The sequence below is a fragment of the Parasteatoda tepidariorum genome, chromosome 8 (assembly GCF_982258835.1).
Source record: "Parasteatoda tepidariorum strain Cologne lab strain chromosome 8, Ptep-v5.0, whole genome shotgun sequence".
Lineage (NCBI taxonomy): Eukaryota > Metazoa > Arthropoda > Arachnida > Araneae > Theridiidae > Parasteatoda > Parasteatoda tepidariorum.
This window is the reverse complement of record NC_141762.1, coordinates 1,976,597-2,003,303: the sequence shown is the minus strand read 5'-3', so window position 1 is coordinate 2,003,303 and position 26,707 is coordinate 1,976,597. Positions and strand designations below refer to the sequence as shown.

Below are 26,707 nucleotides of genomic sequence, written 5' to 3'. Positions count from 1 at the left end.
AAATTCTGCGGCTATGTTTTTTACTATAAGAAAAAAAGCTTAACTGAGAGTGTTATTTGCAGAGTTTTGTAATAAAAACAGAATACTATGATAAAACTATTAAACAAGTAACATTTTCTGGCAAACATTTACTTAACAATCTCATGTTTGTTGACCTTATGGGTTGGGTAAATATGATTTCATTCGTCTTATAAGCAAATAAAGGACGTTTCCTGCATTTGAAGAACTGGGCGGATGTAGGGTCTAAGTGTGATATATAAAATAAAACTTATCTTAGTACCAGTTAACAACATTAATTTTTCATTTATTTTAGTAGTAAGTCTTGAACTCAATGAATAAAGGTACTAAGTGACAAGCTTTGAATGTTTTTAGAGAGGACAACAAACAATCGACGAGCAGCCCTAAAAAACGTGTCTTTTTATAGCAAACTAACGCCAAGAATGAGCGTGATGTAGTTTGTAACACATTCTCTGCTTCATCCTTCACTTTTTAGCGTTTTTTACCTAGTTAACTTCCATTTTAATCCCTTAAGTTTAATTCTCTATGTAAGTCATAAGATAATTCTTTCATCTTGATATCTTTCAGTTTCATGCTTCCAGAATTTTTTTTAGATGTAAACAAACGTCCGTTAAGAATGTTAAAGTAAGTTGTCTCCAGAAATTTCTTAAGTTTATCTATAAATTAAGACAGAGAGAAAGTTTAAAAAACAAATGACAACTCTGATGTACTAGTGTATTTTCGAATGAAACTCTAAAGAATATATATATATATGTTCGAGTAAGAAAATAATAAAGAAGATGTAAATGCATCCATCTCAATTTGTGATTGAATTTCTAATTTCTTGAAACCAGCCTCTCTTCAGTGCTGTAACGGTAAAAGTATGAAGTAGCGATTCCCAATGGATGTTCCACGGAATATTATTTGGGAACCGCTTCCGCTTTTTTGTAACCGGTTATTATTTTCGAAACCTGTCATCTAATTTGTATCGAATTAATAATTCATCTTTTACTTAATATTTCCGTTATTTTTAAGAAATTGAATAAAATGCTTGTAAAGGAAGAAAATTCAGAACAATTTTTTTTTCTCCTACTAACAATATAATGAATAAATTATGAAAAGGATATGCATTTATGAAAAATTGCATTATTATTCCGCATTGAATAAAAAATAATTTAATCCAACAATGAAGAAATATGTTTCTATGATAAGCATTCTCAACCCTACTTTATTCTTTTTCGTTTTTATTTTAATGGAAACCATATTTCAGCTCATTCATTTTTCATTTAATACACTAGGGGGCTAAGCCCCCCATTCGCTGCAGTTCATCAACCCCGATGATTACTTCGCAATAATTGTTGCTTCTTAGCACAAGAGAGTTGAAATTATTCAACTAAAAATATGTGTACTAAAAGGGAACATTTGTGCCTCCGCTTCCCACGTCCAAATATTTCCCTCCCAAATGATACTAAGATTTATTAATTGAACATAAATCATTTTTTTAAATAAACATTTTTTAAAAAGACATTCAAAATTAAAAGTATAGTGTTATATCAAATTTGGTGAGTGCACAATTGCTTATAAAACGGAAAGATGTATATTTTAAATACAATTTTTGCATTCATCTCTTTGTGCATGCATCTGAAAGTTAAGTTCTGAATCATTTAACGAATCTCTTTAACCGTCATTCATAACAGAGTATATTAATTTGCACCCAAGAATAACAATTGTAAAACGGTTCATAAGATCAGACACCGATTTATTAAACTTTATCTTAAAAAGTAACGTAGAATTACGTTATTCTAACAATAATAATAATAAAAACAATCTTCGTAAACTCTTAATTTAGGAAACAAACAAAATCAAACACCGGACAGGTAAATACTTTTAATGTATTTATAGGAAAATATTTATAGCAAAACAATACCTTTACGACTAATATCAATTTTAAGCTGATGTCAACCAAATCAATATGAAAATGAATGTGGGAAAACTGGATCCTACCCTGTGATTTTCCAGCCAATAAAAATGTATTGACTACAATGGGAAACTGATTTTTATACACATCATCATTAGATACACTAAAAACTAGAGTAGATGCCGCTCTAGACCTGCGAATTCAAAGGTCTGACACAAAACCCAATTTTAAGGTTTATTTGATAAAAGAATTTATAGTTGCATACAGACAGTGTCGCTTTTGCAGACTATCTTCATTTCGATGCCTGGCGAATGTTTGAAGTGGTATTCATTCAAACTTTTTAAATGTATTTTGACGGAGCACCCAACAACATTGGTTCGTAAGAACTGATTATCAAAAAAAAAAAAAAATTATTTAAATGACAAAAAGCGAATATATTTCTTCAATAAGTAAGAATTCGTGAAAATAACTCAAGAGATTCGATCACTACTTCCGATGAAGCTCATTTTATTAAAGTGCAAATTCTCAGTGCAAGAAACGAGAGGAGAAATTCTTTTCTCGATGAAATAAACGAAATGAAGCTATTGATCGGCGGCAATAAAGAGGAAGAACATTGCAAAATGCACTTGAGTGCGAGAGTAGTTTCTATATGAAAAATGGATACATTCTACGTCACATGTAACCTTTTTTGCGCCCATTTTAATATCTTCTCCAAATACATTAACCACTTTCCGATACCAAATCTAGGTTACTCAAAAAATATTAAATCTGGCAAAAATTAGACTCTCAGTTCTACAGTCCCCCCTTCCAAAAAAAAAAGAGGGAATCATTTTAAATGACTCAAATCCAAGTTTAATAAATAAAACAACACATTTTAAGCATATTATTTAAAAATTCATAAGCCTTGATGGCGCAGAGAATAGGATGATCAGCTTTCGAATAGGATGATAGCTGATGAATGAATGCATATCCAGGGGTGATTGCGACTCAAAAATCCTGCAAAATTTCTTGAGTAAAATCATTAATGACGCATTTCAAAAAATGTGTGTCTTTATAAATTTAAATCATTGATACTTTCGCAACATGAAATTCTAAGTAAATTATATGCAGTATAATTTAAATTAATAATTAAGTATAAGTTTATGTTTATCTCTAATCATATTTATTATTCTATCAGAAAAAATATTTACAAATGAAAGCGATGCCAAGTATAAATTCTAGTTCTAATATTATTAAATAAAATGTACAAGAATACATAAAAGTGATGGATGATTTCTTGAAACTTCTGGATCTTGGATTTCCGGATCGCGGTTAGCAAAACATCTGGAGCACATTTATCTCTGGTATATCTCCTCGTTCGCACCCACTACGGCGCTAACAAAAAGTACCTCCAGCGATAAACGGCGGATGAAGGGTTAAAATCTCCTTTTCTTCGGGCTAACCGTGGAATGAAGAATTGTGCATGTTGTGAACGCCGTCTAAAAAGCTCTGTATGTGAATGACCGAAATCAAGAGAATGACGACTTTCACCGGTGAATGTCAGCAATCACATAGACACTTTGGTGAATGTCCGAAATATTTATCATATCCCATTGGATATTAATTTATTCTTTGATAGTATTATATTTCATTCGATATTTTAATATCTGCTGAGGATAGATGAGGAGAAACATCAGTATTCAGAGTACCGGTTAAATGCATACTGGGCAATGACAGTTGACCTTAAACAAACATTGCTGTAGGGCATACCGGGCACTCAAATAGACAGAGTATATATTTCAGACATTTACCGAAGGGATTATGTGATTGTCAACATTCACCGGTGGAAGTCAACTAACACCCATTTCTGTCACTCAGAGTAGCCGAAAGTCGCCATTTTTATAACTGGCTGAACTAGGGCAGACACAACACTATTTCCTCCACTCTTTTAACACGCCGAGGAGTTCCGACTTCACGATAATCCGTTGTTCGCAACATTTTGAAGGGATGAAGCATCATTATAGATTAAAGTCAATTAACAATAATTTCATAGTCAAATGAAAAACCCCATACTGTTTCATTTATTACCAACAATAAGAGATTTAACCGGAGACATTTCTTTGGAGTTTCAGTTATAGAGAACAGTAAGAAGAAAAAAAAGTAAATATTAGATTTCCTTTTATTTTATATTAGCAAAGCCACATTACATCGGAACAATAGATCACCAAAGAAATAAAAAGAAACGGGAGCGAGAGAGAAAAAAAAGGGAGCATAAGGAATAACCATTTTCTTTCTTAGACAGAAAAGGAGGTCCTGGAGGCGGCCAGATAAGGGAAGAAGTCCGGCCTAGAGAAAAAGGTCCGGCCTTTAACGTTCTTAAAAAGAGGTATAACATATCCCCCTTCTGAGAAAAGAGATTATTTTCTGCTCCCATGCAAGAGAGAACACGGGGTATTCGAGAAATCGAACAGATAATCCTGAAGGAATGGAGCGGATGATTCCGGACGATTAGAGGGAAGAAAGGGGCAGGCCATCCCTAAGATGAGATTTATCAATAAAAGGGATGTAGTACATCAAACACGGTCTACTTTGGCTATCTCATTCAATATACAAAAGAGAGGGATGTCAAGCTGATAGAACATATAACTTCATGAAATATTATGACACAACCATTTAATGAACTTCCACCTATTGCAAATGCATTTCTATATTCGGACTAAAAGATTCAGAAGTAACTTTCCGAATGTTGCTTCAATTCCGCTGACGTTTTACCCAGGGCCATTAAAATTTTAGGACATCAAAAATGATGAATTTACAAATTTTTCTTTACATGTGTTAAATCTTGGATATAATTTTACAATGCCTCGATACATAATTCATTCGAGTTACTATAATTTATACTTCCAAATGTGTCTCATTTGATTTCAGTTAATGTTTTCCTTTATATCACGAGTGTCATTTTTAAAATAACAACAAGGAACTTTTTGTCCACTTTTACGTCATATAAATTAACTGTATCAAAAATTTATAAAAGTATTCCCGATGTGTGTGTGTGTGTGGAGGGAAATTTTTATCAACTGCTGCAGAAAATGTCAAGAAAAATAAAAAGCTGGGTTGGCATGACTTAAAAATATTTAATAAATCATTCATTTGAATCACATATTTTTTTAAATCATAGATTTATCCAAAAAATATTTAGACATTGCATTATCTAAAATATTATACTTAAAGCTATAATAATAAACTATTCGTATGAAATCTCATAGATAATGAATGTTTTATTCATAATGTTAAGGAATAAGTTAATAAATTAAGAAAGAAAATTTTATGCTTTTTATTTATTTATTTATTTTGTTCAAGAGAAAGAATGTAAATTTTAAATAATAGTTTTTCATAATACATTTCATATCATTTCCATGTTTTAATGTGCTCATAATAGCGTGTAAAATAATTTGCTGTTTCATTATCAATAAATATATTTCAATAATACCCATCCATTTTTATACACATTTATTTCAATACAAGTAGTTTTAAAACTTATTAATATCAAATTGAAAATAAGGAAATGTTCTGCGAGGAACAATTTATTTTGAAAAAAGTTTTCTGTTCTAAATTAATTCATTTTTCATTCGACAAGTTATTTCTCTGCCTTTGCAATTCATTCATGTTTTTAGCCTGATAAAAAAAAATAATAATAATAACTGACTTCATCTATCATCATTCTTTTAGGAAACTTATTCAATTTTAGAGAATTTCCTAAAATGTACAAAAACTAGGAGAATTTTATTAAACCAGTAGAGTTGGCAGCGATGTATTCAATTCTGGAAATGAATGCCTCCATAGATCCCACGGCTATGGGGTCAAAAAATGTCATTCCAATTGGAGAATTATGTGGGTAAGAATAATGAAGGAGAAAAAGGTTTAACTTTTTTCGTTTTTCACAAATATGATCTTATAACACGTAGGATGCCACAATGATGAAGGGGGGAAAATGCCCCCCTGAGTCGTGTAGTTTTTTTTTTACTAATATTACTTGTGATTGTGAAATAAAATCAGTCATAAATGAAAATAGGGTTGTTTCTTGATGAGATCGGAATGACATTTGTAATGAGTGACACTTATGTCGTGTCTTACTTACGCGCAGCTCATCGCAAACTGCGACGACATCTGTTCAAAGACGACAGGCAACTAACTGTTCCAGAATTTTCCAAGAATCAATTGAAATTTTATCAGTTTAGAGCGAATATTCTACAAAGCCGACTACGAAAAAGAACGAGGTCACTGCCAAAAATTGTGGAATAAGTTCCTAATCTGGCTCGCCATCTCATTTTGAAATACAAACTCTGCATTGGCCCGTACGGCACAGTACACGCCGCGCCTAAATATACTGAGGTGCTTGAGACACAGCATCCATGTCTCGCGGCCCAAACGTACGGAAACTGAGACACGACATGCGTGTCTCATGAGCCGTGATGGCTCAAGGGATAGAGAATTCGCCTTCCTATGAGGTGAAACCGAGTTCGAACTCCGGCGATGGCTAGTCGATACAAATTCCGCATCCGGCTTACATCGAACACTGTGCTGACGTAAAATATCCTCAGTGGTAGATGGATTATGGGTTAGAATACCCATGTCGTTAGGCTAACAGTGTGAGGCTTTCGTAGTCTCCATTTAACCGAAATGCGGATTAGTTTCATCAAAAAGTCCTCCAAGAAGTCTCCTAATACTTGATCCCTTGTCTTCTGGATTGGGTTCAAAATTGCAAGGGTACGTAGTTGAACATAAGTAGTCGTAAACGAAAAAATTGGGTCGGCTGTTCAACAACGGATATAAAATATAAAAAATACGTGCCTCGTAAGAGCAGTGATGGCTCAAAGGATGGAGAGCTCGCCGCCCACAGTTCCTCTCCATGTAAAGCAAATGAGGGTTGGTTTCTTTAAAAAGTCCACCGCGAAGGCAAATTCCTCCCAATACTTGATTCCAGGAGTTCCCTCGTCTTCTGGATCGGGTTCAAAATTATAAGGTTGGGGAGTTGAACATTGGTAAAAATAAACTCATAATTGGGTCGTCTGTTTAACGACGGTAATAAAATAAAAATTAAATACGTGTCCCATGGCAACGAACGTGTTAATGGTGCACCATCTATTTTCAACAATAAGGGTAATAAATTATAGCTTAATTTAGTTAAAATAGTCAAACTGTAGCAATAATTATGTAAAATAATTTATGTCTATGGTATTTGACTTTTAATGGCGGAAAGTATATAGACTACTCGTATTGTGAAGAGAAAAAAAAATATATACTCTCAAGTTTGACTTCAAAACATAAATAGCTACATTAACACCTGAACGCTTGAAACTCACTATCATTTTTAAATTTTGAAAGACATCGATATTTAAATACGACAGCAAAATTAATTCCTGTAAGTTAATGATTCATTTTTATAGTTACAATAATGGATTACGATTTTATGAACATAAGAATATGTGAGAGATCCATTATTCGTTTTTAGAACCTGTAAAAAGATTTAGAGCCTGTTAAAAGAACGATTTCATGAATATGGTTCATTTTCAAGACTGAGAGAAAGAGTCAAGAGTTTGCAATTATCATTATTCTTATTATTATTTTTAAAATTAAGCCTAACATTAAAAAAGGACACTAGGCAATAATGGTTAGAGATTTCACGAATAGTTTTTAACAAATGGTAGAGGCTAAATATTTTTTAACTAAAAAAATTTAAAGCATGTAAAATTTTCACTAGATAACTTTTTTAACTATTCTCAAAATAATTCATTATTCAGAAGAAAAAAATTCCATAAACGTAAAAATCCAAAATTTCAGGAACATTCAGTTATTTTCGATGTTGTTTATGGCAACATTTAAGAATACCTGCAGCACTATAAAGGTTCCATTAAAAAAAAGTAAAGTATTAAGCTTCCTGTTTAAAACAGCCGAACAACGAATTAAAATAATCGTTTAAAACCCTGAATCGATTCAACTCTGGGTAAGCTAAGGGAAATCAATTTAAAACTGCCTGCTGAAATGCTCATTTTCAGCAAATATTAAGACTGTGGCAATTTGAAGTTTTCAAATTTTTCTACAAAGCACACCATTAAGGGACCCGGTATCGGTTAAAAACGACCCCACAGCCTTCAGCTTTAGGAACGTCGTTTCAGACGATTTAATTCGCTGCCTTTCGCTTAAATTCGGTACTTTTCGCGATCGTTATGTGTTTCGTTGTCTAAAAATGGATTTAGGAGCGTAGCAAGCGAATATCATTCGGTTTAATTTTGCAAGGGTTGCTAAATTTTTATAGCTGAGATGTGGGATAGGATAGGCGATGATAGTTAATAATTGTTATATTCAATATCCGAGGTGGATTGCAATTGAGCACTTTTGTTTGGAACGACTATTTTATCATTTTGGTGTTATTTGTTATAGATGAGAATTCTTAATCCCGTCGGATTTTTTTCGAATTTCCGACCCAAAAAAAGGTATTTTTTATAGCTGAAAATTAATATATATGTTCTATCCTAAATTCGAAAATGCAAAATATTTTTGACAGCAAGCAGTTTTATGCTTGACCTATTTATTGGTGGTGAAATACGTGATGTCCCGTCCACTAATGTCCAGTTTTTCCTACAATGCACCCAAGTTTAACCATTAAAAAAAATACACTGTGTTAACATATTTATTAGCTCTATTGCTTTAAGGTGAAATATCTGCTTAAAAAAATTATTAAAATGAAATAAAAAATAATTTTCAAACCATTAAAACAGCCTTACAATCCACTCATGGGCATCAGAACATAAAAATTCTACGAGTGTTTAGAGCTAAATTATCATAGGTGAGGTAACGACAGTTTTTAATAGCTGTATTTTCATTATAACGGCTATCTGCCTCAGGAGCTGTTGATAGTGGATATTTTAGAAGTAGCAATTTTGCATTTTTGTTTGGAAAGACAATTTTCTAATTCTCATGTTGTTTGTCGCCCTATTGCTTAAGGTGAGACAATGATAGTTTAATTATTTATACTCAGCATCCCAACTGAAAAAAAAAATCGATAACTCTTTAACCAGTATTTGGTGCAAGTTTCTCATTATCCCAAAGTTTAGTTAAATGAAAGATCATTTTATTTCAATTACACCATAAATTGTAACAGTAGGTTCGAGAGATATACTTCCCAACAAACTCCATGCGAAATTTGGCACAAAACTTTGACGTTTTCTTTACAGATCGGTACATCGGGTCGACTCATGCATGTTGTTTCAACTTATTTAGGTAGGTAAATGTTTCATTGCAGTTCATTTCTTTCAGGTTGTCTTTTTAAATTGAACTGTTACATGATTCTAAAGTAGTTTTAAATTACCTGTTGAACTGTGATTTCAAGGGTCTTGATTATATTATGAGAAGATTTCGTTGTATGGATCTAAAGTTGTGATGTTCTGGAATTTTGAGACAAATTATTTGAGCATTTTTTTTCTCTCCACAGGAAACATAAATAAAGAGCAATAGAACGTAGGGGGCTACAATAGGGAAAAATTATCCGCTACAGGGTGACTAAATATAATAAATAGCGATTTAAAATTATATGACGTTCGCAACTTTTTTGGTCGAAAATGCACCCCACTTTTTTTTATATATATATATATATATAGTATATATATATTAATAAAAATGGAATTATTTTGAATGTTTCATAGTATTCCATAAATTACTTTATTTCACGTTTGTTTCTTAAAATGTTTCGCCATTTTTGAAAGGAACCTTGTAAAGTTTACCGTATTTTCAAAAATCTTTCAATTTTGCCTTACCTTAATGTAGTTTTTTCTTCTTTTTTAAAACAAAAATGTTTTTAATGAAAAAGTGGCCACTGTTAAAAATACTACAACTGGCTAATAGAGAGTAGGAAAAACCTTCTTAATTCTTCTCTCAGGAGATTCACTCCTCCAGTCCAGTGTTCCCCCGGTCCGTGGATCAAATGGTACCGGGCCGCCCATTTCATTGAAAATGAATTTAAAATTCCTAGGTTTACACCCCTAATTAAAAATATCTGTGTTCCATTAAAATTTTATTTATTTAAAAAAAAGGGGGCCCCCGAAGGTAGTGACATAAATTTTTTAATGTTTGTAATGTATCATTGTCTCCGATTACCTCCAGAATGTAAACGTCTCATTGCAAAGAAACAAACTGAGGAGTCTCATTGATTTAACGTTGCAGTAAGTTAAAATGTTAAATCACTTTACACTTATTTTTTAGTGTAACTGTATTTTATTTTGAAGGCATGTTTAAATACAATTAAATTAAAATTAATAAATCAAAATAATATAAAATATAAGCAATCAACGCCCCCGGTAAAATTATTAAACGTTGACAGGTGATAGAAACACGTCAGGAGACTCACTCCACTGTATTCTTATGAACAAAATCGATAAGCATATAATATAGCCTAATTTCGAATAGCACTTCGATAATGGCAAAGCGAAGAGAAATCTAAAAAAAGCAACAGTTCCTTGCATAATCTAAATTACTTTATTATGCAATTTCATAGCTTCTTAATGGGAAAGGAAATTATTTCTACTAACATATTCCTACATAAAATGAGGAAAAAAATTTCTTTCTCCAAAGAATTCAAAAAGCGACAGAAAGAAAAAACCAAGCTCAAAATACCACTACGACCAACATGTTTTCCTATTAACTCAAATTTAATCTAAACATTAATTTAAAGTTCGGAGACTTTCTCGGGAGAACAAAAAAAGGAAGGAAAAAAATCAATAAACTGGAGGTGGGAAATAAAAAAATTCATGTATGCATTACTGAACGAGTTTCCGTTTTCTGGAAGCATGAAAATGGTTATTTATTACCTTTCGGTCGAAGGCTGCAGCCGAACGACAGCATCATTTTTAACTTATACCCCCAAAGCGCTTCACTTGGACGTGGAATAAGACTAATTAACTTTTCCCTCCCCCCAATCACACTCGGAATTTCTCTCGCCGAAATCTCGAATTTTTACTCTTTTTGAAAAAAGGAAAAACTATCTTTAAAATTTGGAAACATTCCACGAGATTTAAATAAAACGAATTATTTTGATTAGGGAGAATCGAGATTGATAATATTAATAAAATAAAAAGTACAAGGCTCATCTCTTAAGTAAAGCTTCTGTTTTTTAGGAATGTAAAAATTCTTTCGTTTTTTACAATGTCTACATCATTTTTAAGGTAAAAAATTGGTTTATTTTACTATGATCATGACTCTACTAGATCAGTCACTTAACTGTCACCTAACATATAAAATTGTCTCGATACATTAGAATGGTGAAAGCATTTGAGGCACGTACCCCCAACTTGTGAATGGCCTTTATCCAAAATTAATTACACATTAAAAAAAAAATTTTTTTTTAACTAGTTAGGACTTAAACTGGTAAAGGATTTAAAATTTTTCTTCAAATCTTTTTAGTAAAAAAAAAAAAAAAAAAAAATTCTAATGTTGTATATTACCATAATAATGCAATTTTATAAATTTACATTACTCATACGTTAGTATAATGAATTTCAATGTTTTAGTGCAAAGCCAGTGTACTTAAGAAAAAATAGCACCTTTTGGTAATTTCTCTAAAAGCTGTTGCTTTCAGTTGTTGCCAACGGATGCATTATTTTTATTAGATTTGAAAGAAAAGGTTTTTTATTAAAGCCAAGATTATTACATTGTTGCATTAATTGTTTTGTTTTATTATTAATATTTTAAATCTTCTAAGCTAATCATCACGTTATTCAGTATTAACTAAAATTCAAACTACTTACGTTAAAATGTCATATCAACATCTATAGTAAATATTTACTATTTTTTATTATTATATTTAGCAATAGTCAAAAAAAACTTTTAATTGTAAGGTACGCATTTTTTACATCATTTTAAAGTATCTAATTTAACATGGTAAAATACAAAATTTGAACAAAATTCGGTTGTATTAATGCTCTATTCATATTGGGTTGTTTGGGATTTCGAATAAGTCTAATATTTGATCATTCTTCAACAGGATGTTGATTAAAAATAGTACCCATCCAAATTTCTTTATAGTATGTAATTTTTTTACCAAATTTTTTAATAGTAATAATATCTACAAAGTGCTCACTTATACTCACCATTTTTTTAAATCACATAAAATTAATACTTTTATAGAAGTTCAAAAAATTTAAAAATATTTTTCAAGAGTGAAAACCATTTCGCGCACAGTTAAAGACATAAGATTGATTAAAAAAATTTAAAAACTTCTTTCAACATAAAAAGTATACTCTCCTGATAAAACTCATAGACATACTATAAATATTTTTTTTCATTTTTAAACTTAAACTATTTTTTTTTAAAATCTTTCCTATTTTCTATTTTTTTCTTTTTTTTTTTAAATTCTAACAAATTAAGCTCAATATATAACTAGATTCCTAAAATGTTAGTGAAATCAAATAAACCACTCATAATTTAAGTATATGTTAAAATTTTAAGGCTCTACTTGCAATAGTACCAAAAAATAAATTGCGCAGAAACTCAAAATTCACGGGTGGGTTGGACTCAGTGAATGTTTCAGAAAAAAATCATTAACTCCGGAAATTTTTCGGGGAAAAATAAAATTTCTGTTATTAATTAATCCGAATAACATATTTCAACAAACAGAATTTATAAAGCTTTAAAATGGAAAGAAAAAAAATTATACAAGAAAACAAATTATACACTATTCCATTCAATGTAAATAAAGATGAATGCCATTAAACTTGTATACTTTAATTCAAATAAACATAGTGATAACGTATTTATTACTTCGGTTGTGTCATAACACTATTGAAACAAAATTGAAAAGCCTTCGATTAAGAATCAAAAATTCAATTCCATTTTCATAATAAATAGCCTCGAATAGAAAAGCATAAACCAAATCTTAACAGCACTAAAGTGCTGACTGAAAAACAGATGTAAACAAATTCCACACTCCGCCATATTGTTGCATCACTCATTCTTATGAAACTATTATTTACATACCTGCACATACCACTTGCTAAGTTTGGTTAGACTGTTTCTTCGTTTTTTAGCCATCTTAACCCCTCTTCTTTCCCTAAATGGTCAAGAAAACTGGCCGGAAAATTCGCATAGAACATAAGGCAGTGCCGGCAAGAATTTTAGTCGCGTTACTGCGTGGCATTTCTACCTGTAGACTGGGGAATATGCACATATTAAAAAGAAAAACCAGCTCACTAACTCAAGGCCGTCAAGAGTTATTCCAATTTATCGAAAGGTCAAGTTGTGAATCAGGAATTTCGCTTTTGAAGCTCGGCCTCTATTGTTGAACAATTATTCACAAATAACTAGTGACAATTTTAATGAAAGTATAACTACCGAAACAAATTGTACGTAGCCTAACAAAATGATTCATTTTTTTATGGATTCGAATTTTCAATTGCTTACTTACTTCTTAATTTTATTTATTTAAGCATTTATTTCAAGTTTATTTTATGTTACAACCGGCTTAAAACAACAAACCCATTTATGGGTTTACGATTAACAATTGTTAAACTCCGTAGCCTTGAAATGTTGAACGAAACCCAGAAGACAAAGAAGCTGCTGCAGCATGCATTCTTACAAACTAACCTTTGTGGGGATGGAACTAAGCCGTGTTTGCGTAAAATGGAGTGAAAGACCACGAAAACTGCCCACGGTTAGACTGACGACAAAAGAATCCCGTCTACTGCTGAGGATATTTTACGTCAGCACGATGATCATGCGCAAAATTTGAATCGATCAGCAATCACTGGGATTCTAATTCTGCACCCGGCTTGCACCGATCAGAATGACGTCATGAAACATCCTCAGTGGTAGAGGGATCAAGGGTTTAAAATTATCTTATCATCGGGCTAACCGTGGGAGGTTTTCTTGATTTTACCTCTCTGTGTAACGCAAATGCCAGTTAGTTCCAACGAAAAGTCGAACACGAAGACTAGTTTTCTCACAATACTTGATCCAGGAGTTCCCTAGTCTTCTGAATTCGAGTTCAAAATGACAAGGCTACGCAGTTGAACATTAGCAGTCGTAAACCCAAATAATTGGGCCTGATGTTCAATGACGGTTATAAAATAAAACATAAAATTGACTCCGAATCATTATTAAGGATGAAACTGTTACCTATGGCCCATTAGTGCATAACGCAAAATTCGTGAATTTGTGACAAGAAGGAGTAATAAGAAATGTCCACATTCCACATTTTGGTTAAAATAAAAACATTTCAAAATAGCAAGTTAGTTATTTTTATTCGATTTGTCTCATGTTATCAAAATATATATACATCGAATCATTATTAATATTGTAATTTTCAAATGTTATTAAGAAACAAAGTTTAAAAATAAAATCTGAAATATGATCTGATTTCTGAACTATTGGCTTACGTTTATATAATATAGCATAACCAGTGATCATAGGTGTAGGGATTCTGTTGTTTGTCTATGTAAAGAACTCCCCTTGCCATTCGTCTAGAGTGGTGGCAGTGACTATGGTTACGAGGTTTAACTATTTTGAGTAAGGGAGTTGGGTCATTATTAAAGACTCAGGTCGGCTAAAGAAAGAGAATCAGGGGAGAAAAATTCTCCCCCTCTTTGAATGCGTTATTTTTTGTTTCTATAGCAGCAGAGGGCGTTTGTGACATGGGGTGTTCTTTCTATTGAAAAACTATAGTGAAGTAAGATAACTTTGTGATAGGAGGAAGGAGGGGGTTAAAAGATAGAAAAAAAGTGGGATATTTAAAGATACACCTTAGTTTACGTATTAATGAGTATCTAATTTTAATAAAATAAAAACATTTTAAAAAAATTTTTAAAAAAACAAACAATTTTATTGATTTGACGTATGTATTAAATAAACAAAACAACAAAAAGAGAAAAACTTTTTTTTGTGCTTTTTGTTTCATTTATAAATAATTAAAAATAAAAATACCAAAATAAAGAAAGTAAAGCATAAAAACAGGTATTAAGTTCAAAATTTGTTGGATACTATAAATGAAAGAACTTTTAAACGAAGAGCGATCCTTTACAAAATTCAAATCCTTCCTAGTGATGGCTTAAATAATTAAGAATATTTCATTACTTTATGTGAAGTCCTATAATGAAGAAGCAACGGATAATTAGAAAGAGGGGAGACCCCTATTTGGGAATGAAGAATAGCTGCTCATTTAGATGGGGGGGAAAACATCCGGCGAATTCATCACGAAAAAGGGGATAATCATTATTAATTACGTCTCAACTTCGATAATTTTTACTGTAATGATTGAAAAAATGATTATTACGTGCATTTATCTGGAAAAATAAAAGTCGATCATAAATAATGCGTAAGATTATCATTTCTAAAAATAATTACATCGTGGCAATTATTAGCTTACAATCTTGCTTGCGAGACTTTGTTTAAAAGGACTTCTTCTCATTTTAATCTTATTTTTTGAATCATTAAAATAAATATTTAACTACTTTGAAAATTAGGGGGCGGGGTTGTAAGGGATTTTTTTTTTTTTTTAACTTCATTAGTAGGTCTTCCGAAACAGTTTTTGTTTTTTCACAAATATTAATTATTTTAATGAATTTTAAAGGTGACTAAAGTCGTATTCCAGTCCATAGATGACACAACTGTAAAACAAGAAACGCACCCTTTGCCTTAAATTCGATTGGTTTCACCAAGCTGACTTGCTAAAATTGGCAAGTAGCATCAGAAATAACAACAACAAGAATCATTGTCAAAATTAATATAAAAAAGACACCCGTTAGGAGTCACAAATTAGTATTTCAACAAGGAAAAACAATCGAAATCAATAACAAATCATTATAGAGGAAGGCAAGACTGAAAGCATTAAAACCTATTTGATTAAAGAATGAAATGAAAGGTGATTATTAAAAACGCCTCTAAATTTCATCAAGCAACCCAACTGGTTTCCATGATTCTCGTTACGTCTTCCTAATGTTTTTTCGGATTGCGATAGCGTTTTTTTTTTCTTTTTTTTTTTTTTTTTTTGTGAAATATTAATCAGCGAGCTCCAATGCGTATAGTTCATTTTCATTTTTATAGGGATTCCAGAAAATAAATATAAATACTTCATCATTATAAATTTTCTCTTAAATATTTAAAGCGTGAAGACAAGCACTTAAAAAATGAGTTGATAGAATAAGAAACTTTTTTAGTTTTAAGAATACTTCAGTAAAATGGAGATTACCTTAGTTAATCTGCAGATTAGTTCGGTTTTTAGCAACATTTATATATCATCCTATTTACGTTAAAAAATTAATAACTAATTCAATATTGAAATGATTTCTGTTGCTAGACTATGACTAGATAAATAAAAACTTCCTCAAAAATATACAAATTGGATATAACAGTTGTCATGCTTCAAGCACTCAAAAACAAGGCGCCTATTGACAAAACTTGCCACATGTGAATAAGAAGAAACAAAAGTGATTTGAAATATAAAACGGAAAGTTGTCAACGAAAAATTGAAGAATGAAGGTGAGAAACAAAACTAGAAAAACCACAGTAGCCGAGAGAAGGTGAAAAACCGAACAAGAAGTGACCGAAAGGGGGAAAATGAATTTCCAAGCGCTTTGGAGAACTAATGTCCTTAAGAGAAGCATTCATATGAATAAAACAAGATTCCACAGAATCAAGATAAGACGCTTTTAACATATCGACTGTTATTTTCAATTTGCATATTTTTGTAGCAAATGAAGTTTTTAATCTAGAGATATATTACCGATTCAGTTTTCTTGGGATTACAGTAGTAGGAATATTTATGAAAACTAATTTTAAAAAATGTCGCTACGTGTTGAAACTCACAAAAATGCTTAACACATCAGTGTTTAAGATGCAATGAATTAATAAATGTTTTTTTAAGAAAATAAATTTGAGTGAAACGTAGACTATTTTGGTAAAATAGCCTTACTAGAATGTTAACAATATCTCTAGGGGATAATGGCTCTATTGTGCGAAACTTAAAAATAATCTGTCTCGATAGAACGATACGAAATATTTAAAAATATTCTGAAAAACGTTTTGTTGAAATTATTCTGAAAGAAATATTACAGAATTATATTTAATACTATTGATTACAAAATTTTCTTTCGATTGCAACAATTTTATTTCAAAAACTAAGCATTTGACAGGGAAAGTGGTTTTTTTATGCTTAAATAAGTTATGTTTCAAGCAGTTCTTCTGAATACATTATTCGGCCAATATGATTCATATAGTATTGATTTTTGAATGAACAACATTCGAAGGTGAGTGACCACTTCCAAGTCGATCAATGAATGAATTACATATCACGAACATCACGAATGCCTTCATTCATACGCACTTAAAAAAGGAAGGGGGGGGGGGACGAGGAAAAAAAAAAGGAACATACTACTTATGTGATGTGTACTTAGAAAAACATTTACAGAGAAAATTTATGGATTTTTTTCCATCTAAACTGGTAAAAAACAAAATTTTTTAGTAAACTTTATTATTTGTGTGATCTAGTTTAAAGAAATTTCTAATGATAAATCACACAAATACTTGTAACAATAAGAAAAATAAAATTTTTAAAAAAAACCTAGCATATCAGATATAAATAGAAAATCTTCATATTTATTAATTTTTTTTTAAAAAAAAAATGGATTTCAAAGTAATAAAACAGCAACAACAAAAAATTTTCAATCATTATTTCAACAAAATATTCCACATCAATATTTTTGAAAAGCAACAAAGATGTAAAAGAAGAGAGAAAAGAAAAAATAGTTTATAAAAATTAAGAATCTGATTTTACAAAACTGACAATTACCAATTTTAACCATTAGTAATACCATTTTAGTAATACCATTGAAAATACATTTTAACTATTGTAAATATGTTTCCGATGAATCTCAAGTATAAGATGATATCCAGCAACGAAATGATCACGATAAATAACGGCAACGATAATTATCGACGACGATAATATCGTTATTATCGTCAACGATATTTATCGAACAGAATAACATCTGGAAACATTAGACAACGTTAGTTCTCGATTTAGAAATAAATAGTGTGAATGACGACGAATCTGATTCTTTCGGCTAATTTACTGTTATATTTCACTCAGGAATTTTTAAAATTATAAATAAGTTTGTATTTTTCTAAAATGAAAAAAAAAAAACTTTTTTCCAAAACCTCTTCTGCACTAAAGCCATTTTGGAGAATAAGAAATTACTTTTAAAATTATTCAGAGTTTGTAGCAGTCACCCATATGTAAAAATTCAGGAAACTCAGATGAAACAAATCTACAGTTCTTTTAAGATTGAAGAAACGATTGTGATAATTTGTTTCAAATAAAAATAATCGAATGTTACGAATTCGTTAATTTCAAAGTTCATTCGATCAGGATGAAAAAAAAGAAAATTAGCAATTTCATAAAGATTAAATGTTTTTTAAATGCTAAAATGTATCTTTTCTATTCAAAAAAATAGAAAAAGAGTTTAATTTGTAAATTTGAGTCCCCCGGTACTCCACTAATAGAAAGTTGGGGGTCGTGAGCTCGGGCAGACGACTTAGCATTCACCGTGTAAAAACGCAATTAAGAGAGCATTTAAATCCTTGACTTGAAAAAAAAAATCTTTTTAAAATACTTTACACAATAATTCGTATGGCGCATAACATGAAAATATTTTAAAAACTGAAAAAATAAAAATAAATAAATAAACAAAAAATTAAAAACTAAGCATTTTTTAAGGGCCTAAAGACAATTTTTACGATTCAGAATTTTTTAACAACTTAGCAGAATCGCGTAACGAACCCAAGCTCGACGTTATTGCAATGGCAGACGATAATTCTGCATGACGCATAAAATAAAAATATTTTAAGAACCCGGAAGTCAGTTAAAATAAAAATTAGAAACCAAATATTAAAACTATTTATTTTTTAAGTTCTTTAACTTTTAAGAGCTTTTTATCCGCTTTAAGAATAAATACAGATTTCTAGTGAAAAAATCCATTTTATGTGCGCAACCTGTTTAATGAAAAGAATCTAAAACGATTTCTGATCTCTAAACAGTATTTTACATTTCAAATATTTTCCCTCGACAACTTACGTCACGACACCGAAAGTGTAAAAAAAAAAAAAGAAGAAGAAATCAAATACCGATCTACTTCTTCTCAGGTAAACATGGAGTAATGAATTACTTCTTCTCAGCTGAAGAAACTACTCATTTAGAAGTTTGTTCTTTCTTCCTTTTTGCTGTATCTTCACTTCATACGGATGTTGATACTATGTGAGGGGGCAAAAACGTACGCCTATGCACACTACCATAATATTAATTGGGTTTCTTTTTCAAATGTTTTTATGAATTAAAATGCATATTTTTTTACAACAATAATAATGGGAATATCTTGTCATTTTAATTTTATTAAAAATTTATTTTCTATTAGAAATGATTCGACTAGATATTCAAAAAATTATAAAAATTATTACTATTCCCTTTTTTTTTTAGGGGGGGAGAGAGAACTTAAAAAAAATTAAAACATTATATTAAAACTATAAAAGTGTTATATAAATATTTCAAAAACATGTCCGCATTAAATATAATGCTAAAATTCGTTATACGCATGTTATTGTATGCGCATTGTATACTTTCATGATTTAAAATACTTGCTTTGATACAAGTTTGTACAGAGCTTAATTTTAAATAACAACATCTCAAACAAAGTTCTTAAAAAATGAGTTTCTTTATGAATATACTTTATGAGTGGCCAACTATCCAATGGGATAGAGCTCTCGACTCCCAGGTTCGAATCCCAGCTGGTTGATATGAATTTTGCACCCGACTCGTACCGAACCAACTACTGACGTAAAATATCCTCAGTGGTAGACGGAACATGGGTTAGATTCCCCCAGCCGTCGGACTCATCGAGGGAGGTTTTCGTGGTTTTCCTCTTCATACAACATGCAAAGGGAATGTGGTTAGTTCCATCAAATGACCATAAAGGCTAGTTTGTCGCAATGCTTGTATCCAGGAGTTCTCTCGTCTTCTGGATTGGGTTCAAAATGACAAGGCCCAAAGATACAAGACATTGATAGTCGCCCACTCAGAATCGGGTCTGCCGTTCAACGCCTATTATAAAATAAAATGATTATCCATTCAAAATACTCGTTTTAATCCTATTCTTGATAAGAGGTCTCGTTAGAGGACCCTTTCGTAAAAAGTCAGCAACAACATTTTCATGTATCTATTGCTACACGTGTGAGTGCTCATTACAGAGAAGGAGAAAATCAAAGTAGAGAAGAAAGATCCAGTGTTACGGCAGGATTCGAACTTCCACACTATAGAGCGTTTGTCGGAACGGTGAGGGAGAGTCTGTCTATGGAAAGAACTCCCTTCTCCATTCGTCTGGTACAGAGACTATGGTTACGAGGTTTAATTATTTAGGATGTTAGGTCAATATGTAACACAGGTGTTGGCTCGGGTCAGCGAGAGAAGAGGGGGGGGGGGTATCCAGGCTAAAGGCCAGGCTGCTGCTATCTTCCATAGCAGCAGAACGCGAGGGCAGTTCTTTCTATAGACAAACCATTTTAAGTTTGTAAACAAATATATCAAATCTTTGTTTTTACTTTGAATCTTTACTTCTCAAATCGAAGTAAAATCAAATACACCCACCCCCCTTTTTTATCGGCACAAATTCGAATGATAGAATAAAAAAATACATTTTAAAAAATAAACAGCAATTGCTGCCTCTAAATTAGCGATGAAACATACAAATATTTGGTAATTAGCCTAAACTGCTGAACGCAGAATATTCATTTCGGACGAATAATGGAAGAATCGTCTGCCGATGTCAAATCTTAATTCGTTTACATCCATTTTTCTTGTTTTCTGCCTTGGGAAGGTTTTATTCAATTAACAAAACAATAATGAAGATAAACAAATTTGTGAAGGGTCCGATTAAAAGAAAAACCATTTTGTGAAGGGTCCGTTTATTAGTTAAAATATTTTGTGAAGGGTCCGTTTTTAAGAAAAGATATTTTGTGAAGGGACCCAAATTTCTTCTAAACAGACCCCTGTTTAAACATTCAAAACACTAAAGTGAATCTGATCTGAATGAAAGCGTGACTTAAGTAAGGGGAAAAAAATATTCCCTCGTCCGTAAATTTTATTTATTTCAAAAGTTACTTCACTTTTCGTTCTTAAATAGAACACACGTCATCATTAAGAGTCACATTGAGGAATCAAATAAATGAACGAAGTAAGAGAGTAATCCAATAAGCATCAAGACGAGTCCTATTGATCCGAGAGTACTGTTGACTGAATTTCAACTAGAAACGTCGATAATGTTCGGGAAGATAAACAGAAAGCACTCTCACGTGTCCATCTCTCCTCACATTCAATAACATCCAAGACACGTTAATATATTCTAATTATAATGTACTATGATATTATAAAACTCTTTGGCGTAACAGTGGAAATGGAATTCGGCAATCAGAATTCGATTGAATTCGAATTGAAATTCTTATCGAGTTTACATTTAAACTGGAAGCTCTGTTTCCAGTGTAGGCAATACAAATTTAAATTATTTCCAAAGGGGCGTCATTGCTTTTTATTTTACTATTTTATTGCCAAATATAATTTCTGCCACTTTCCAACCTAAACAAACACACAAAACCTAAAAACAAGGGGGGGGGAGGAATATAATAAAATTGAGTGGGAACTGATAAATGGTGTTTTTTACACTAGTGAGTGCTGCAGACTCTATACCGCCCACATTTCCGGGGTACTTTGAGGTCATTTGGCTCGACGTGTTAAAAGTAAACACAGTTAATAATTAAAAGACGGTGTAGTTACATAATAATAAACATATAGGGTGAAAAGATTGTGAAAATGTAGTTAGAGAGATTTAAAAAAAAACGACAACTCAAAATTAGTATTCGAACAAAAATTGTAATAAAGCACTAGCTGCCTTGTCAACAACATACTAACTTCGAAATTTAAATCTAAATTATAAGTTTTGTCTTGCCACTCTAAGTAAATGCTAACGTAACAATGGCTCGCAACGAGAACAAATAGTAATAAACAAGTCAAAAGAAAGCAAATTAAGACAACACACAAGCGCGTTCTTTCTAAATATATCATATACTAAATATGTCGCCATACTTAGATAAAATAAAAAGCTTTTCGCAAACACAAAATCTCAATTAAAATACTTTCCACGGATTGATTAAGTCTTAACTAGTGAACATTTTAGGGAAAATAGTTCGAAAAATCTCGAATTTTTTAACAAAATATTTAATTTTTATATTAGTTTCCATTTATTCATACCACAGGAATGAGTTAAGAAGTAATAAACCAAAAATGTTTAAAATAGAAATCCAAAAATTTTACGTGTCAAAACACTTTTTAAATAATTGAAAAAATATCTGAAATTTGAGCAAGAAAAAAAAGTGTACGTAGAAAGCATATATCCAAAGAATGTTAATTATCGTTTTATTAAAATATCGATGCGAGACATTTAATTTATTTATTTAAATTAAGTGAATATGAATTCGGGGGTGATTGTGAGCTCAAGTCAAAGATCCGGAATATTTAGAAGTAAAATCATTAATGACGAATTTCAAAAATTTTATATCGTTATATTGATATTTTCAAAAATGAAATTCTTAATAAATTATATGCAGCATAATTTAAATGAATAATTATGTATAGGTTTACTTTTATCTCTAATCACATGTAATATTCTACAAGAAAAAATATTTACAAATGAAAGAAATGCCAAGTATAAATTCTAGTTCTAATATATTTATAAATAAAATGAACAAGAATTTTTATACATAAATGTTATCGATGATTTCTTGAAAATTCTGGACCTTGGATTTCCGGAAACCTCCGGATCGCGGTTAACGAAAAATCCAGATATCCGGATTTTTCCGGAGTACAATCATCTCTGTGAATCTCAATGAGTGATTTTTAAATCACGCGAAACGCGACACTTCATTTTAAAATCGCGTGAATACGGATCTCGATATTTGGTTTGAAAATCACACGAGTACTCGAATCTCGATGTTCGATTTTAAAATCACGTGAATACGAATTCCGATTTATAATGAAGTCAACTGAACACAAATCATAATAACGTCTTTTAAATGGCGTGAAAGCGAAACGCGATTTTTGATATAAAATCGTGAAAATAAGAATCGCGATGCGTGATTTGAAATCATGGAAGTAAACACATTTGCGGTTCCTCGTAGACTTCTTTTCTTACTTATTATTTATATTCAGATTAACCATTTGTCATCACTTTGGCAAACAAAAGGTTTCTTTGGCAAACTGACAAAGTTTCTCTCTAAACAACGCATTTTTCAAATCGACCAAAAGTTTGAAAATAACTAAGAAGCAGAATCTATCGTCCTATTTACATCTTTATTTGCAATTCAATAGTCGACCCTTTTGAGACTCACATTTCCAAGTGAAGCTCTCTGTGTCAAATAAATATGTTTCCTTCATCTTGCTGTCACTCTCGAAATTTTTAAGCACTGTCCGAAACTGATACAAAACTAAAAAGAAAAAATTTTTAAAGTGAAATTAAAATTTTAAAACTGCGTTTTTTTTTAATACTCCAAACATGAGATGATTTTCTTTCTCTCTTTCTAACTTTAAGCAAAAAAAAGTAGGGACACATCACTTCTGCAATTAACTTCGAACACTCAATTCCCGCCACGTCTTTATAAAGTGATGCGTTCAACTACGAAAAAAAAAAAATTTTTTTTTCTTTTGAGTCTACTTGAAAGACGCAGTTTTTTATAAATAATTTTATTTATTTTACTATTTAATTGTTTGGAATTCCAAAAAATTATCTGGAACCAGTAAAGAGATTAAAATATGATTAAAAAAAAAACAAATCCCGATACGAAAAAATTTTTTCAATAAGCGAACAGGAAAATGTCGTCTTGATTCACATCTCATTTTATTTGACAACCAGTTTAGTGACTGCATAACGGATTAATAATATTTTTTTTTTTTAATTATCCTTAGTGACGCGGGGCTATATCGAAATTCTAATATAAGAATACATCATCAGGAAATTTCGAGATATATACCAATATTTTTACAATTAGGCTACTTTAGTTTAAATTTTCATTTCACCAAAATTTTTGTTACCCGAATGAAATGTATCAACATTCACGGTTATACGATATTTGATATTGATCGATAATATCGGCAACATTATCCTATTAAACACTTTTCGACGACGATATGGATCCCAATAGTGTCGGCAATTCTCGCAATATTTATCTGAGCTATTCAAAATATGTCTCGAGAATTAATTTTAAAATATCATTATCGCGATGTTAAAAAATATCGATATTGAACCCACTTTTATTCTTACATAAGTTGTAATGAATTTCTCCGTTTTCTCGCATTATTGATCAAGGATATCTTATCACAAAAGTTATGTTTAGTTCTAAAGCTTGCTCAGTTTAACTCCATACAGTTTAATTTTTAAAATAATTTTCGTATTAGGTATCGATTTTATTTGTGGAAATTATAAAATCCGGTGCAATGAGCTTTGATCTTTTACAGGGAGATAGATCATTTGAAGTTAAGAAAACTAAGTTATATTAAAAAAAAAATTTATTTATTTAAACATATTTCAATAGAAAATATAAATGCAACCTTAAAAAGGACCAAAACTAGAAATCAGATTTCAACCACAACTAAGTGCAGCTGCATGGACAATAATGAACATTGGGCAACTTTTAGAAATGTGCTATTTTTCATTTCTTTAATTAAAAATTATGAATTAAAAAAGATCACACTTTATAAAAAAATTCCAAAATGTTAACAAAACCTACATAAATTATTAAAATACTATCTATTTCAACAATAAAGAAATTTAAAATTATGAATCCTATACAGAATGAATGCTAACAGCATTTTTTTCTTCGTAAATTTGCAAGAACATCGAATTCGAATTATATTACTCATATAAATATAGTATATGCACAGAAAATGAGAGATTATTGTTAATTAAATCTCAAACTAATAATGCTTCATTAAACTTGAAAAATGCAGATAAAATACTAATAATACTGTTATAAATAAATATTAATATCATATATTTAGTGCCCCTTCAGACACTGTGCTCAAGGCTGAGGTGATAAAGAGGCTGCTGAAATCCCATTTTTTTTACAATCAATTTTGCATAACTAATTTATAATAAACCCAGATTTTAAAAACAAACAACGGAATAAAGTTGCTAAAATACCATTTTTTATACCATATTCCAAACTAAAATACCCAATTCATCATACAATAAATTAACTCTTCATATATCTTTTCTTATACTTCCGCCATTTACTTTTATAAAACGTCTATCATCATCAAACTCAGAGTCACAAAAAAGTTTTTATGGTTTTCCTTCCAATCGAAGGTGAAATCTTTGCATAGAACCCCCCCCCCCCTTCCCAACAAAGGATCAAAGAAAAATATAAAATCTTGCAAGACTCTTCGAGAAGATTCCAATCGAAATTCCCTGCCATAAAACATTGAATGATTTGTCCGGGCTTTAGAGCTAACTTTTTACGACAATTTTTAGATTTGCCCATTAAAGTATCAGTTATGGTGCTATGCGAAATCGATTGACTTTACGTTTAGAGAATGCGGAATGACTGAACTTTATTAAAATAAATCGTTTTCTGATGAGGAAATAATGTGCCTTTTTATGAGGGATAAATGTATTTTAACTGTCACTCGACCCTAAAAATCGTGATGCGGTAAAGTAAAAAAATATATATATATATATATACTGAAAAATGCAGATTATTTTTTAAAATAAGATACATTTTATTTCAAAAGTATCTCAAAAGATGGCAGCACTACATATTGAATTGTGAAAAGGTATTTAAGTTTTTTAAAACATTTTGATTCAAATAATTTATTTTATTACGCTTATATTTTTGTAACTGCGCAATGAAGTAAGAAACAAAGTTGATTTGAATAATGAATTAAAAATCCTAAACTCTTATTAAAATATGATTAATTGAAATTATATAAGAAAGAATTACAGAAAAAAAAATCTTTAAAACACTGTAATTCATTAGGAATTTAAAAAAAAAGAAAGAGAGGGATACTTTATTTTAACAAGCACGTACATAAAAAACGATTAAAATATTTCATTATTGACTGTTTCATAATTTGATTTAACTATAAATAATACTTGATCTTACACCTGAAAATTATAGTGCTTCTGTATCAGAACGAAGAGCAAAAATTGTACCCTATATAGCGAGAGACATGCACAAAAATGGGTGGAAAGATTTTTCGATTTATCCGAGTAGTTTATGAAAGAAAAATAACAATAAATTAAAAGAATAAATAATGTAGCATTAATGTAATATAACAATGAATTAAATAATAATTAAAAATCATAAGCATATAATGTTTAACGTTCATTAAATTTTTGAATTTATTAAAAACTATCAGTGGCGCGACAGCCCATGGCGAGCCCAGGCCTACTATGTCCATTCCTGTTTTCATGAGACTGGGCTCAGGAGTGTAGGAGCAGATGTTTCGACTGAGTGGTCAGTCGAGCACACAATAGTCTCCAAGCATGCTTGTTATTCATTTTATCAACTTACTTAAGGGATGATTTAATCTAGCCCTCCGGGGCTATGGCGCGGGAGCGTGAATATATTATTATTATTATAAATTAAAAAATAACAATAGGTAAATAAACAGCAAATGAAACCATCAACTACGACACAATAGCTAGGCTTAATTTTCAAAATAAATTATATCAA

At 30.8% G+C, this 26,707-nt stretch overlaps 1 protein-coding gene across 5 annotated transcripts in view; it reads right to left on the bottom strand.

Annotated features, from left to right (window-relative positions):
* LOC107440719 (MAGUK family member discs large 1) overlaps positions 1 to 26,707 on the bottom strand; it is a 256,361-nt gene that overhangs the window by 200,468 nt on the left and 29,186 nt on the right. For 2 of the 5 annotated variants that reach the window (XM_043044041.3, XM_071180793.2), the window contains exon 1: positions 12,923 to 13,093. The exons of 2 other annotated variants lie outside the window; for them this stretch is intronic. In XM_043044041.3, the coding sequence (XP_042899975.1) occupies positions 12,923 to 12,976 (54 nt within the window). In that variant the 5' untranslated portion in view covers positions 12,977 to 13,093. Of the gene's footprint in view, positions 1 to 12,922; positions 13,098 to 26,707 lie in introns of those variants that run through there. One more of the 5 variants, XM_071180794.2, reaches the window with a different exon arrangement.